General features: G+C 44.7%; 1 protein-coding gene across 1 annotated transcript; it reads right to left on the bottom strand.

Annotated features, from left to right (window-relative positions):
* Positions 1–4,198: 4,198 nt before the first annotated feature.
* Positions 4,199–11,578, bottom strand: LOC120020920 (arylsulfatase I-like). Its single transcript, XM_038964554.1, has 2 exons — positions 11,271–11,578; positions 4,199–5,612 (listed from the first exon to the last, which is right to left on the bottom strand). Exons 1-2 carry the CDS (start codon positions 11,576–11,578, stop codon positions 4,199–4,201), a joined length of 1,722 nt encoding a protein of 573 aa, XP_038820482.1.
* Between the last annotated feature and the right edge of the window lie 4,896 nt (positions 11,579–16,474).

Raw genomic sequence — 16,474 nt, 5'->3', positions numbered from 1 at the left:
TCCATGTCATTAATCAGACAGTAGTAATGGCCAGTGAGTCAGCCTTGGTTCACTTTAGATGCATTAGGGTCTTTAATAAATGCACTTGTCCTATCTCTATCTTTCTCCCCCTCCAAGTTACCCCCTCTCTCTCACACACACACACACAGCTGGACAGAGACCGTCTGTCATCTCTTCATCTTCTATTCCAGAGATCGTCTGCCCTCTCCATAGTTCCCTTATGGAGACTAACATCTGCTTTACTGAACAGTTAAGAGATAATGGTCCAAGCATTTTTCCTGGACATTTTGTTTTTCTTGGATGCCTCAGATTCCAAGATATCATTAACTATTTTTTGAGATGATGAGTCTCTCTGCAGCTGCTCCTCTTACAATCTTGAGTGTTTTTGAAAGCCACTGTAATACTTTGACTTACTAGTAGAGTAGTTTTCTTAGAGTGCTTCCTGAAAGCTTGTGTCATGCAGTGTTGAGGGAAATCTGAAGAGGGAGAGCAGAGTCTAAGACTATCGTGTGTTGGTGAATACATTATTTACAGTGTGTAGAGGGAGTAGGCTGAATCAACTAGATTCAACTAGATTCAGCCGTGGGACGATTTTTTTTCTTGAGTGGAGAGTCAGGGGGTTGGAACATAATTACAAATCATTTTTAGACTGCTAATTGACTGCAATTGGCCCAAACAGATATAATATTTGACTAAAACATTTACATTTCAAACCTTGGTTACGTTTGTATACGATCACATATATCTCTCTATTATGCGTTGGAATACTTTGGAACAGATTTCCATAATGAAAACCAATTGGAGCTGATTTTCTGGTGTTTTCACAGTATTTTATGTCCAACAGTAAAAAAAAAAAAAAAAAAAAAGAAGATAGATAACAAAATTAGAAATAAATGATATATATTTTGGGCTCAGAATACTTGGGGTGCCAAATAAAATCCCCTGCGGGCCAAGTTTGGCACCAGTTGGGGAACTCTAGAGTAGACCCTAGCTGTGGTTATCACAAAGAAATATAGAGGAATATGATGTTAGTTTATGTGGTTATCACAAAGAAATATAGAGAAATATGATGTTAGATCTGTGGTTATCACAAAGAAATATAGAGAAATATGATGTTAGTTTCTGTGGTTATCACAAAGAAATATAGAGGAATATGATGTTAGTTTCTTTAGGTATCACAAAGAAATATAGAGGAATGTCGTGTCTTTAGCCGGATTAAGTGATATGACATGCTATTCTATAAAATAATTTCTCTGTAATTAATATTACCTGATTAAGCTAATCAGGTAACTGTAATTAACTAGAAAGTCGGGGCACCACGAAAGAATGTTTATAGAGCTGTTATCTTCCGAATAAACTCTTCAAGACCTAGTAATCTTTTACATCAATAGCAGTCAATATTTAATTGTCACCTTATTTAGTCTCATCTGAAAGTTGTAAATTCTTGGTTATCTTCACGAACCCTGGCTAACAAGTTGAATCAGCAATACAAAATTTGGTTTAATTATTTATTGACTAAATACCTAAATAATCACACAGAATTACATCTACACAGAATGTATCATACATTGATTACAAATGATGTCATAAAGGAAAACGTCCCTAGCGGACAGAACAGATATGACAGCTGGTTACACAAAGAAAGGGGGTTGGGTTTTGAATGAAAGAGTGGGAAGACTGAGGAACAAAGGGAGAAGTTATGTCTCTAACGGGCCGTAGGCAGCTACTCTATCGTAAATACAGAATCTTATGCATTCTAAATAACCGCCCATTTGAAAAAGGAAAATGCAATAAATATTTACTCTGAGCTGCGCTTCGGTAGATTGGTCGCAGATAGATGGCCGGGTTGGTCCAGCATGGATCTCTGCTCCTCTGAAGAATGTCTAGTGGTGAACTGGAGTGTGGTAGAATGGATACTCTATCCGTCCTCTCCTAGCCCACGTCTACAGTTGCTGTGCTAACGCAACGGCTAGGAGGTATCACTTCTTCAGTGAATAAGAGTTAAAAGTTCATACCAAGTTGACATACTTTTAAGCTCATGCTATATTCTGGCTGGTATAGTCGAAATTCATCCTTTCGGCGTGCAGGTCGTCACCTTCACATTGAAATTCGATGCTAATTTCGTTAGGTTCTTGCTGAGGTTGGCTTATGTCTGTAGGTGGTCTTTGTCCTTTCAACGTGGGGACCTCAAGTCCGCGCATCCTTGGAACAGGAAGTTACATTTTCGTCAACGGGTTTATATAGTGGTGAAAGAAGGGCGTGTTTCATAGTTTACAACCCATGTCTGTTCACTTGGGCGGGGCCTCTGAGTGAGCAGAGTGGTGTTCTTCTGACAAACCGTTCTCTCATTAAGAAGCTAAAAATTACATTTCATCTTTTCACAAAGAGTTTCATATTTAAACATTTAAATTGCACAACAATTCCATGTGAATCTGATAACCTGAATGTGTCGATTTTCCAAGATACAGTTTATGTCATCCTATCATCAGTAATCATGTCTCAGACGCCAACTGAACTGACATCATATTCATTAAGTCCCAACGCATATTTTCAACTGGTTGGATTACCGAAATATGGTTCCGTTTCCCATCTTTTGATGTCACCAGACTCTCTCTCAATGTTAACAAAGGCTTTACTAGAGTCAACTCGGTAGAGTACAGAGAGGAAAAAGGGGAAAGGTATTTATGCGGGTCATAAACCTCCCCCATCAGGCCAATGTCATGACAGGAATATGATGTTAGTTTCTGTGGTTATTACAAAGAAATATAGAGGAATATGATGTTAGATCCTGTGGTTATTACAAAGAAATATAGAGGAATATGATGTTAGATCTTGTGGTTATCACAAAGAAATATAGAGGAATATGATGTTAGTTTCTGTGGTTATCACAAAGAAATATAGAGGAATATGATGTTAGATCCTGTGGTTATTACAAAGAAATATAGAGGAATATGATGTTAGATCTTGTGGTTATCACAAAGAAATATAGAGGAATATGATGTTAGTTTCTGTGGTTATCACAAAGAAATATAGAGGAATATGATGTTAGATCCTGTGGTTATTACAAAGAAATATAGAGGTATATGATGTTAGATCTTGTGGTTATCACAAAGAAATATAGAGGAATATGATGTTAGATCTGTGGTTATCACAAAGAAATATAGAGGAATATGATGTTAGATCCTGTGGTTATTACAAAGAAATATAGAGAAATATGATGTTAGATCATCACAAAGAAATATAGAGGAATATGATGTTAGATCCTGTGGTTATTACAAAGAAATATAGAGGAATGTGATGTTAGATCCTGTGGTTATCACAAAGAAATATAGAGAAATATGATGTTAGATCATCACAAAGAAATATAGAGGAATATGATGTTAGATCCTGTGGTTATCAGGATTGAGTTGTCAACAAATGTGAATTCAACAAAAAATGTCACCATGTCATTGGATTTAGGTTAAAGGTTGGGTGTAAAAAAGACTAAATGCCCTTACGTTGATGAATTATTGTGAATCCAATGAGTTTTCTACGTTGAATCAACATCATCACATCGATTTTTGGGGGGTTGAAATGACGTGGAAACAACATTGACTCAACCAGTTTTTGCCCAGTGGGTCGTTTCTGTGGTTATCACAAAGAAGTAAAGAAGAGTCTGATGTTACTTTCTGTGGTTATCACAAAGAAGTAAAGAAGAGTCTGATGTTACTTTCTGTGGTTATCACAAAGAAGTAAAGAAGAGTCTGATTTTACTTTCTGTGGTTACCACAAAGAAGTAAAGAAGAATCTGATGTTACTTTCTGTGGTTATCAACAAAAAAATAAGAAGTTGTTTCATTTCTTAGACATTCTCAAAAACATTCCCAAAACAGGTCAGTTAATTAGTAGTCCATTAACCCACAATTGATTAGGTCAAAGTATATATGCAGCATGTTCAATTCACTTAGCTACACACTACATATAGATGTAATGGAACATTTAACAAATACCATGGAACCCAATAGTCTTACATCCAAAACATCTAAAGGCACAGACAAAGAGATGCACAATAGGTATGAAAATGGATATTGCTGGCTCAGAATATTGTTACAGTGTTAAATGTATAGGCAGGATTGGGGAGTAACGGATTACATTTAGAAAGTAACCTACCCAACCCTGTTAAAGGCTACATGTGACTGAGTGTCATTCACTTTCCCAGCTCATATTCTATTGGACATTATCCTTGTATTCAGTTTCTTGAAAAAGGATCTCAGTTTACCCATCTTGCATTTCTTCTTCCTTTTATTCCTCCCCTTTTTGTAGACCCCGTTCCATTTCTGCTCGTCTTCGTCCCCCCGGACCCAAGGTACCCAGGCCCCCCCGTTGCGGTCTGGGTTGGCCCGGGGGTCGTCAGTTGGGAACCGGACCGGGACGGCAGTGCGGTTGTAGTAGGCCAGACGTGCTAACAGCTGTTTGACCACATCAGGCCTCTGCAGCGCCAGGTCACTGCGTTCATAGGGGTCTACTGTGATGTTAAAGAGCCACACAGACTTCCCTGTTCCTCCAGTGGTCCGCTCCAGGGTCCACCAGCTGCCGGGGAAGTTGGCCAGTACCTGTGGTGGGACCCAGTCTCCATGGCCCGGGTCCCCTGTTAGCAGCTTCCAGTCCCCCACCCGGATGGCAGCCTGGACCGCGGTGTCCCACAAATGCTGGGCCTCCTGCCCAGAACCAGTTGGGGGCAGGCCAGTGCGCCGATGGAGCGGATCAATGTTATGGAGTATCTCCAGGCGTGGAGACTCTTTGCCTTCACTGATGGTTGGCCACATATTGTAGCCATCCAGACCCTCAGTCAGTGACACGTTACCCCCAGCCAGACCCACCAGGGTTGGATACCAGTCAGTGATGTGCATGAGGGCCTTGGAGACCCTCCGCTTGTTACGCAGCAGTGGGCTGTGTACGAAGCCCACCCCACGGACCCCTCCCTCCCAGTAGGTCCCCTTACGCCCCCGTAGGGGCCAGTTACTCCCCCCAGTGAACGGCTGGGCACCGTTGTCAGTGGAGAAGATGAGCACACTGTTGCGATAGTAGTCGTACTTACGCAGAGCGTAGGTAACATTGCGTACAGCCTCGTCTACGATGGACACCAAGGCTGCGTACTTCCTTCTGGCTACGTTCCCCATCCCGCGGTAGGGGTAGATGTAGGCCTTGGGTGACTGAAGGGGCGTGTGGACTGCCTGGAGAGAGAGGAACATGAAGAGGGGCTGGCGGGACGGGTCATGAGTGGACAGGATCTTGCGTACCCTCTGTGTGTAGAGGTGGGTGGAGAACTTGCCTCCACGGCCCCAGGCCACGGTCTCCCCCTCGTGGAGGTCGTAGCCACACAGGCCTGGTCCGTCACAGGAACCATACGTGTAGTAGTCCACACTGCCCGTCAGAGAGCCAAAGTAGCTGTGGAAGCCTCGGCGCGTGGGCAGACACTCCTTCCTGTAGAAGCCAAGATGCCATTTGCCCACCATGTGAGTAGCGTACCCTGCTTCCTGCAGTCGCTGTGGGAGCGTGGTCATGTCCAGGGGGAGGCAGTTGGGCTGTCGAGGCCGGATGATGGAATGCTGAAGGCCTGTGTGGATCTGGTATCTGTGTAAAGAGAAATAATATCCAATAGCAAATCTTAATCATCCTCATTGATTATGTACAAATCACGTTCAGCTGGAACTGATTCCAAAATATAGTCATGATGCTGAGAAAACCCTTATTGAAGATACTCTGTCATTACAGATAAGTAGTTTGTGCTCTACCAACCATTTAATTACAGTGTGGTTGACAAAGCTTGTTTTACAGCCTGACTACAGCTTTCAAGCCATAAAAGGCAAGTAATGAAGTTAATTAGTCTTTAAGGAACCACTCATCTAAACATAAGCATTTGTTTTCTGCCAGGAGTCTGCTTTAATGGAAGGAGAAGGGTATTACTGGCATACTTTGCGAGGATACACTCTTTGAAAAAAAGCAGTTCAAAAGGATTCTTTGGCTGTTCCTATATGACAACCTCTGTGGAAAAGGTTCTGCATGGAACCCAAAAGAGTTCTACCTAGAACCAAAAGGGTTCTACCAGTAAACAAAAGGGTTCTACCTGGAACCAAAAATTATTCTTCAAAGGGTTTTCCTATGGGTACAGTCAAAGAACCCTTTTAGCACCTTTTTTAATAAGAGTGTTACAGGTGAGAAAAGGAATGTTGCAGAAATATGAAGAACAAGTATAGCCCCCTACTGAACTATAATGAACACTACGATGTCTGTGCTGCGGACACTAACAGAAATACCAAACCATTCTACATAAAAAATATAGCATTTTTCATGAACCTTGAACATTTACCTATTTTTAGTAGCGTGTAGTACTTCAGTTACATTATACCACGTTAAAACACTTGCACCGTGTCCCTGTATAACTGTTGACTGGCCGCCAAGGTTCTTTGCATGGTCTGATATTTGGGTGGTCTGCACTGCAGTAAGCATGCAGACACACTCCACTTCCTTCAGGCAAGCCCCTTCCCAGGGTCAGAATGAGCCCCTTCCTCCTGCAATCCACACTGAGTCTGAATCATCCCCTTCCTCGCACGACCCAAACTGAGTATGAATGAGCGCCTTCCTACACGACCCACACTGGGTCTGAATGAGCCCCTTCCTCCTACAACCCACACTGGGTCTGAATGAGCCCCTTCCTCCTTCGACCCACACTGGATCTGTATGAGCCCCTTCCTCCTACAAGCCACACTGGGTCTGAATGAGCCCCTTCCTCCTACAACCCACACTGGGTCTAAATGAGCCCCTTCCTCCTACAACCCACAGTGATTCTGAATGAGCCCCTTCCTCCTACGACCCACACCGATTCTGAATGAGCCCCTTCCCTCATGACCCACACTGGGTCTGAATGAGCCCCTTCCTCCTACGACCCACACTGAGTCTGAATGAGCCCCTTGCTCCTACGACCCACACTGAGTCTGAATGAGCCTCTTCCCCTCACGACCCACACTGTGTCTGAATGAGCCTCTTCCTCCTTCGACCCACACTGGGTCTGAATGAGCCCCTTCCTCCTACGACCCACACTGAGTCTGAATGAGCCCCTTCCTCCTACGACCCACACTGAGTCTCAATGAGCCTCTTCCTCCTTCGACCCACACTGGGTCTGAATGAGCCCCTTCCTCCTACGACCCACACTGAGTCTGAATGAGCCCCTTCCTCCTACGACCCACACTGAGTCTGAATGAGCCTCTTCCTCCTTTGACCCACACTGGGTCTGAATGAGCCTCTTCCTCCTTTGACCCACACTGGGTCTGAATGAGCCTCTTCCTCCTTTGACCCACACTGGGTCTGAATGAGCCTCTTCCTCCTTCGACCCACACTGGGTCTGAATGAGCCCCTTCCTCTCACGACCCACACTGGGTCTGAATGAGCCTCTTCCTCCTTCGACCCACACTGGGTCTGAATGAGCCTCTTCCTCCTTTGACCCACACTGGGTCTGAATGAGCCTCTTCCTCCTTCGACCCACACTGGGTCTGAATGAGCCTGTTCCTCCTTCGACCCACACTGGGTCTGAATGAGCCTCTTCCTCCTACAACCCACACTGGGTCTGAATGAGCCCCTTCCTCTCACGACCCACACTGGGTCTGAATGAGCCTCTTCCTCCTTCGACCCACACTGGGTCTGAATGAGCCTCTTCCTCCTTTGACCCACACTGGGTCTGAATGAGCCCCTTCCTCCTACGACCCACACTGGGTCTGAATGAGCCCCTTCCTCTCACGACCCACACTGGGTCTGAATGAGCCTCTTCCTCCTTCGACCCACACTGGGTCTGAATGAGCCTCTTCCTCCTTTGACCCACACTGGGTCTGAATGAGCCCCTTCCTCCTACGACCCACACTGGGTCTGAATGAGCCCCTTCCTCTCACGACCCACACTGGGTCTGAATGAGCCTCTTCCTCCTTTGACCCACACTGGGTCTGAATGAGCCTCTTCCTCCTTCGACACACACTGGGTCTGAATGAGCCTCTTCCTCCTTCGACCCACACTGGGTCTGAATGAGCCTGTTCCTCCTTCGACCCACACTGGGTCTGAATGAGCCTCTTCCTCCTACAACCCACACTGGGTCTGAATGAGCCCCTTCCTCCTTCGACCCACACTGGGTCTGAATGAGCCTCTTCCTCCTACAACCCACACTGGGTCTGAATGAGCCTCTTCCTCCTACAACCCACACTGGGTCTGAATGAGCTTCTTCCTCCTACAACCCACACTGGGTCTGAATGAGCCTCTTCCTCCTACAACCCACACTGGGTCTGAATGAGCCTCTTCCTCCTACAACCCACACTGGGTCTGAATGAGCCTCTTCCTCCTACAACCCACACTGGGTCTGAATGAGCCTCTTCCTCCTACAACCCACACTGGGTCTGAATGAGCCTGTTCCTCCTTCGACCCACACTGGGTCTGAATGAGCCTGTTCCTCCTTCGACCCACACTGGGTCTGAATGAGCCTCTTCCTCCTACAACCCACACTGGGTCTGAATGAGCCTGTTCCTCCTTCGACCCACACTGGGTCTGAATGAGCCTCTTCCTCCTTCGACACACACTGGGTCTGAATGAGCCTGTTCCTCCTTCGACCCACACTGGGTCTGAATGAGCATGTGGTGATAGGGTCTACTGAGAGTTGATGTAAAGGGTGATGCAGTGCAGATATACACACGCCTACACAGAAACATTCCACGGCTCTATTCCCTCCCTCCCTATCTCCTTACCTCCCTACCTACCTCCCTCACTCCCATCTCTAACCGTAAATGGGCCTGTTTCTAGATGTCGGGTGGATGGCTATTACGCTATTATTCTCTTTCAGTAAGATCGTGTGTCATGTCCTCACTCCTCAGCCTAAAAAACAAGTGTGTTGCTACTGTCTGTTCATCACCTCCTCTTGCTCTTGTTCATTACCTGGATGTTGCCAGGGAGACAACAGCTAATTACACTCTCCTTTCAAACGCTCTGGAGATCCAGATCTAGGTTGAACTGTTCCCCTAGTGACAGGCTACCAACCGACCTCATAACACACACACACAGTGCTCTGATGGCCCCACAGCTGTTGTTCAGGCTGCAGCCCAGCAGCAGCTGTGTGATATGCCAACATCACCACTCCTGAAAAGTACTTCAAGCAAACGCCACAACTGAGATTCCTAGTAATTCATTCTCACCCAAAAATATTTTGCAACCCTACATTTTCTCGATAAGACCTCCCCAAGCTGTGAACTTTAAAAGACGTTAAGGCATATCAATAAGTACAACCTTCTCTGAGTACTTCAATAGAGGTAACATAATGTGTGTTTTAGGTACATTACTCTGAGGAGACAAGGACTCCATCCAAGCGTTGTGTCGTTCATTTTCAATTCTCTTCCTACGCTGGCGCTCATATGGTTGTGTTTATCCGGTCTCTGCTTGCTAGAGCAGATGAAGCAGCCCTCAACCGTTGTTTCACAATACTGGCCTCTCGCCCTGCAGCTCTCCACAGTCCATCTCAACAACAGATGTTTCTGCTCATGTACCTGGGGTAGAAAGCGAGTTATCTACAGCATTTATCTTCCCCAACAATTTACAGCTCTTTCCTGGTAAAGTACACTAAGTGCATGACTATGTGTAATATGGACGTATCCCTCACCTCTATTGTATATGTATTCAAACCCCGTTCAATGTCTGTGTAATGGTTTTCTGAGACTTACAGGACAGCCAGGGTTTACCCTGTTTCCCATGTTTACATTTACTGACAATTCTTATTGACTTATGAATGATCATCAGGCTAAGTCATCTGTTATGACTGACTATAGCTGCCAGCAGGAGTATTCCAGTAAATGTTGCTGTGGTTCTGTGTTACACTGGATGAAGATCCCTATGGACAGCTCATTAGTGCAAACCTTTTACATACCAACAGTTGTTTCCAGGTCTGGGGGAGACATTTCTAGGTACTCTACGTGAGTAAGGGCATTGTACTGTGTCCTCCTCCCAGAGCGCTAAGAACCTTGGCGTGATCCTGGACAACACCCTGTCGTTCTCAACTAACATCAAGGCGGTGGCCCGTTCCTGTAGGTTCATGCTCTACAACATTCGCAGAGTACGACCCTGCCTCACACAGGAAGCGGCGCAGGTCCTAATCCAGGCACTTGTCATCTCCCGTCTGGATTACTGCAACTCGCTGTTGGCTGGGCTCCCTGCCTGTGCCATTAAACCCCTACAACTCATCCAGAACGCCGCAGCCCGTCTGGTGTTCAACCTTCCCAAGTTCTCTCACGTCACCCCGCTCCTCCGCTCTCTCCACTGGCTTCCAGTTGAAGCTCGCATCCGCTACAAGACCATGGTGCTTGCCTACGGAGCTGTGAGGGGAACGGCACCTCCGTACCTTCAGGCTCTGATCAGGCCCTACACCCAAACAAGGTCACTGCGTTCATCCACCTCTGGCCTGCTCGCCTCCCTACCTCTGAGGAAGTACAGTTCCCGCTCAGCCCAGTCAAAACTGTTCGCTGCTCTGGCACCCCAATGGTGGAACAAACTCCCTCACGACGCCAGGTCAGCGGAGTCAATCTCCACCTTCCGGAGACACCTGGAAACCCCACCTCTTTAAGGAATACCTAGGATAGGATAAAGTAATCCTTCTAACCCCCCCCCCCCCCCCCCCCCCCCCCCTTAAAAGACTTAGATGCACTATTGTAAAGTGGCTGTTCCACTGGATATCATAAGGTGAATGCACCAATTTGTAAGTCGCTCTGAATAAGAGCGTCTGCTAAATGACATAAATGTAAATGTAAATGTACTGTTCTGACTCTGAGGACCTATGGGGAACACCACTTGGCTAATAATGGAATGCATTGTAACATGCGCATATGTATCTCTAAACGCACCCTGCATCTTTATCATGATGTGATGCATCACAACTTTATGTAGTTTATCAATAAATAGGTGTATAATTAGGAAACTATATTGTAATTCCTCACCTGGATGTACACCGTAATTACAGATAAAAATGTAGCCTTCATAAAACAATAAGTGTAACGTTGTGATCAAGAGAAAAACTAAAATGTTCTTAATTCTGCAGAATCTCTTATCCAGAGCGACGCTGTTTACGTGACTTGCTTAAGTGCATATCGACATATTGCCTTCAACCAGTCGGCTTTAGGAAGTGCTAAAAAATGGTAGCCAGATGCTGACGCAAACTGAGGTTATACTAGGTTATTTTTACGTCTGCTACGTTAGGTATAGGTTTATGTTTACCTGCCCGTGATCAGCTGACTGCGTGACGGAGTGCAGATAGGTTGAACGTAGTAATTCTCCAGCTTTACCCCTTCGGAGGCAAGTTTGTCTAGAGTTGGAGTACGAATGTCCGGGTTGTGATAACCTATGTCATTGAAGCCTTGGTCATCCGTCAGTATGAATATGATGTGTGGTGGTTGTTTGGGCTCAAACGTAATAGAGGAATCGTTTTGAGTGTGCTCCTCCACTTTATTCGGCTTGGTCCATTCCATGGATAGGTAGCCAAAACTTAGAAAACTGACCATTGAGAGGCTGGTAGCTGCGTGCATTTTTACCACTTTAGATTGTAATTGGACATTAGAGTCGTTACGGTCCTCGCACTATAGTACTCCTCGCACTCTGTATCGCACACATTCTTGAAATTAAACGAATGAACACGCGCGTAATTGATCCAAGGATGCAGAGTGGAAACAGATGAAACCTTGTTATCGCCACAGATTCTCATTCGTCATGACCGTCCAGCGCTTACAATGTCCAAGCTTCTGTTCTGTAAACTTGGGCTCTAAACTTTGAACGCTACTCCTGCACATTAGAACGTTGCATCGCTTCCAGTCTCATAACCATTCCCCACTAAACACGGACCGGCCAAGTATGGTTTAATATTTCTTTACGGTTAGCCTATCTATACATTTTCCACTGATCCTCCTCAGTGGTTGCTGTTACTCCGCCCGCGTCTCAGCACAGAATTGGAAACAAGACCCTTCACAGACCCATCCCTCCGCCTCTGGTACAATGCAAGCCCCGTGCGCCTCATCTCAAGGAAAGTTGACTCCATTGCATTGAAAAAAGAGCATCCCATTCATTTTACTATGCAAAAAGTTATTCAAGGGACCATGCATAGACCGTACATCTAAAATCTCAGATTATGGGTAGAAAAACTTTATTATCAAAGTCGACCTACTATAATTAGGCCTATGTTGCGTTCAAGTATGCCAATGTTATTAACCCAGGCCTTCTACATTTCAAAGGTTGTAAGACCTTATACCCCTTGCAGACCATAACCTTTAGTGTACTCATAGAATGATTATTCTGAGGTATCCTATATTTAATGACATGATTATAACTATAGTATCAAAGTTAGAATGGGAGTAGCTATGTACAGTAGGCTTCAGTCAACCTACAATTAGGCCTATGGTGTGGCTACTGCTACATTATAAAGGTTGCAAGATCAAGGACCATACCCCTTAGAGAGCAGAGTCATGAAACAATGGACCCCTCATCATCATTCTATGTGTACAGTAATCTAGCAATACCTGATATATCCCATTATAGACTTCATGCCTTAGGATAGGGTGTAGCTTGACAGAGAAGGTAGACATAAGGTTGATGAAGCATCAGATTTACTTGTCCGCTTCAGAGGAACCTGCACTGTTCATACTTGTGTGTTCACATGGAACGTTTCACCCTGTCAAATCAAAAGCACACCCTAACAAGCTCTTCCCTCTATACCCCTGGGCACAATATTAGCAGTACAGTGCAACTACAATGTACCAAAGGTTTATTCTCTCCACACACAGCAATTTTTATTTTTGCTGCTTCACGGCTATACCACCACCAAAAAATGGTCTTATCACAATGTTTTTGTATCAGTGTCAAGAATCTACCAATGTTGCCTGACTAAAAGCTATGCCTGCAACTGTTTACATTATTAACACCTGTTTGCCAAGACTAGAATAACCTCGTTACAATTCCCAGAGCAGAGGAAGGTGCAGCTGGCTATTTATGGTGCACCTGGGCATTGGGAGACGGACAGTGCAGGTTGTTATACCGCTCTGTACCATTCCACCACTGAACATTGCTTTTCTCTCTCCAGTCCACTGGAGAGGGAAGTGCGTCAACCTCAGTTCATAAGAGCTGCCTTTCATAGTTCCGTTATTGAAACTTTCTGCTTGCCTTCTGTCCTTGAAAGTCCTATCCTCCCACACTACAAAGGAAATAGGTATTTATAAGGAGACGGCTTTAATAACTTCAAAACTGTACATCTTTGTGAAGGGGAAAATTCCAACAAAACATTTTCTATTGAATTGATGGATTCATTGTTCTCTGTGGTGGTGCGGGTGTATTAGGCCACAGGATATGGACAGTAGATGCATGTGCAAACTTCCTCAATGGAGAGCTGCTTTGAGAGGGCGTGTATTAGTAACGCTTGCAGTAAGCAATCAATCAATCAATTTTATTTTATATAGCCCTTCGTACATCAGCTAATATCTCGAAGTGCTGTACAGAAACCCAGCCTAAAACCCCAAACAGCTAGTAATGCAGGTGTAGAAGCACGGTGGCTAGGAAAAACTCCCTAGAAAGGCCAAAACCTAGGAAGAAACCTAGAGAGGAACCAGGCTATGAAGGGTGGCCAGTCCTCTTCTGGCTGTGCCGGGTGGAGATTATAACAAAACTATGCCAAGATGTTCAAAAATGTTCATAAGTGACAAGCATGGTCAAATAATAATCATGAATAATTTTCAGTTGGCTTTTCATAGCTGATCATTAAGAGTTGAAAAACAACAGGTCTGGGACAGGTGGCGGTTCCATAACCGCAGGCAGAACAGCTGAAACTGGAATAGCAGCAAGGCCAGGCGGACTGGGGACAGCAAGGAGTCACCACGGGCGGCAGTCCCGACGCATGGTCCTAGGGCCCAGGTCCTCCGAGAGAAAGAAAGAGAGAAGGAGAAAATTAGAGAGAGCCAAGATTTTCAAAATGTTCATAAATGACAAGCATGGTCAAATAATAATCAGGAATAAATCTCAGTTGGCTTTTCATAGCCGATCATTAAGAGTTGAAAACAGCAGGTCTGGGACAGGTAGGGGTTCCGTAACCGCAGGCAGAACAGTTGAAATTGGAATAGCAGCAAGGCCAGGCGGACTGGGGACAGCAAGGTGTCATCATGCCCGGTAGTCCTGACGTATGGTCCTAGGGCTCAGGTTCTCAGAGAGAAAGAGAGAACGAGAGAATTAGAGAGAGCATACTTAAATTCACACAGGACACTGGATAAGACAGGAGAAGTACTCCAGGTATAACCAACTGACCCTAGCCCCCCGACACATAAACTACTGCAGCATAAATACTGGAGGCTGAGACAGGAGCGGTCAGGAGACACTGTGGCCCCATCCGAAGAAACCCCCGGACAGGGCCAAACAGGAAGGATATAACCCCACCCACTTTGCCAAAGCACAGCCCCCGCACCACTAGAGGGATATCCTCAACCACCAACTTACAACAGGGTGTTAGTCTTTAGTAGACTGCAATAATACCAAACCATTCCTAGGATTTGTTCTGGCATTAAATAAGGTTTCCATGGAACACTGATTGAAACAGGTTTAATGACAGAAGTTCCTCTGTAAACCCATGTAAGATTGTCTTTGCAGGGGGAAAAGAGTTTCTTCCTTTCTCCTCTCTACCATCCCTTGGCACAAAATAACAGCCAACAGGAGAGTTGTCAATGGGCATTCATTTCCCCTTTACTAGAGTAGGTGGCAGGTAGCCTAGTGATTAAGAGTGTTGGGCCAGTAACTGAAAGGTAGATGGTTCGAATCCTTGAGCTGACTAGGTGAAAAATCTGTTGATTTGCTCATGTAAGTCACTCTGGATAAGAGCATCTGCTAAGTTACAAAAATGTAGAGTTAGCTTTTCACAAGTCTAATTCAATGGAATAGTCACTGTAGTCATTGTCTGGTGTTGACGGGATGACAAGTGGGTCTTCCAGAGCTGCCGGCCCATTGCAGACAATCTCCTGCTACTCCAGTCTGGTGTCGCTCCTAAACTAGTCCACATACATGACTTCTGACCTGTCCCTTCTGCTGGACCTATGAGGTAGTAATGGGTATGACATAATGATAAGAACGCAACAATAAGTCAAAAGGTCTTTGAAATCCAATACAATTCTTAGTGAACGGCTGACAATTATAATTCATGTTTGAACATGTTCCTACTTTTAGTATAACTGTTAAAGTGGTCAGGCCAGAGGAAGGGTTAGGGTTAGAGGTGGAGGGCAACAGGCAAACGTGTCATGTCCCATCACAAGACTATGCTCATGTGGTTAGCAATCACATTTCTTATGCCTAAACTACTCATTAGAAGTCACACATCTGTTACAGCATATCTGACAGTTTTGTCATGATATTCATACAGAAAGTAAAATAGCCAGTATGTTATTAGTGGTGCATTGACAATAATATCCAGCGGCGCAACTTTCACAAAAATTGCATCCCCCCCCCCCCAGTTCTTTAATTGGAATGTGATAAAAAAACGAGGCAATAGTGTGCTTTAGGACCATGCGGACGCCTCCGAGCGCTCGGGTAGGCTGAAGTGTTATCCGACTGGATCAACAAAAATAAATTATATTAAGTATATGTCCCCCCCCACTTCTAAAGTTGCCTCCCTGATAATATCGATATCGATAATATCGATACTACTCCCATCCCAGTGAGCACAATACGTCTTTTCTACGTCTTTTCAACGTCTTGTGCTCATTGGGATGAACCATGGTTTGAACAGCAAGAGTCTGTTGTTTGGTTGGGGTGATTTAGGCCATATCTATTCTCTACCAGAGCGAGGTATGACATCAGATTAGAAAATGTGTACTGTGTGACTAGCTGTTCTTGTTGGTTCCCTCAGCACAAACTGAATGGATTTATGTGTGGGTTTCTTGTTAATGCAGCACAATGATTTAATATTATACGGATAAACATACTGATAAATAACACAGGCTACTTTGTACTGTAACATTATCTTCTCAGTTTGAAACTGTCATTTTCAGTCGTGTGTTTGGGCTTGTGCCCATTTTATTTTATTTAACTAGGCAAGTCAGTAAAGAACAAATTCTTATTTACAATGACAGCCTACCGGGGAACAGTGTGTTAACTGTTCAGGGGCAGAACGACAGATTTTTACCTTGTCAACTCGGGGATTAGATCCAGCAACTTTACGGTTACTGGCCCAACGTTCTAACCACTAGGCTACCTGCCGCCCGTTTTGAAATGTCCCCTCTCCTACTTTAACTGACACCCAACATCATGCCATTTTGGTAAAATAATCTGTTTCAGATGTTTTCCTATATTCATTTGCACAGCCTTTTGTAGTTTAATTTCTGGGAGAGTTACAGGGTGTTCGATGCCATCGTGTGGTATGTTGATGAATTGAAAACCAATAAATACGTTTATGACGGCAC

Source organism: Salvelinus namaycush, chromosome 26 (assembly GCF_016432855.1).
Source record: "Salvelinus namaycush isolate Seneca chromosome 26, SaNama_1.0, whole genome shotgun sequence".
Lineage (NCBI taxonomy): Eukaryota > Metazoa > Chordata > Actinopteri > Salmoniformes > Salmonidae > Salvelinus > Salvelinus namaycush.
This window is presented reverse-complemented; position numbering and strand designations above follow the sequence as displayed.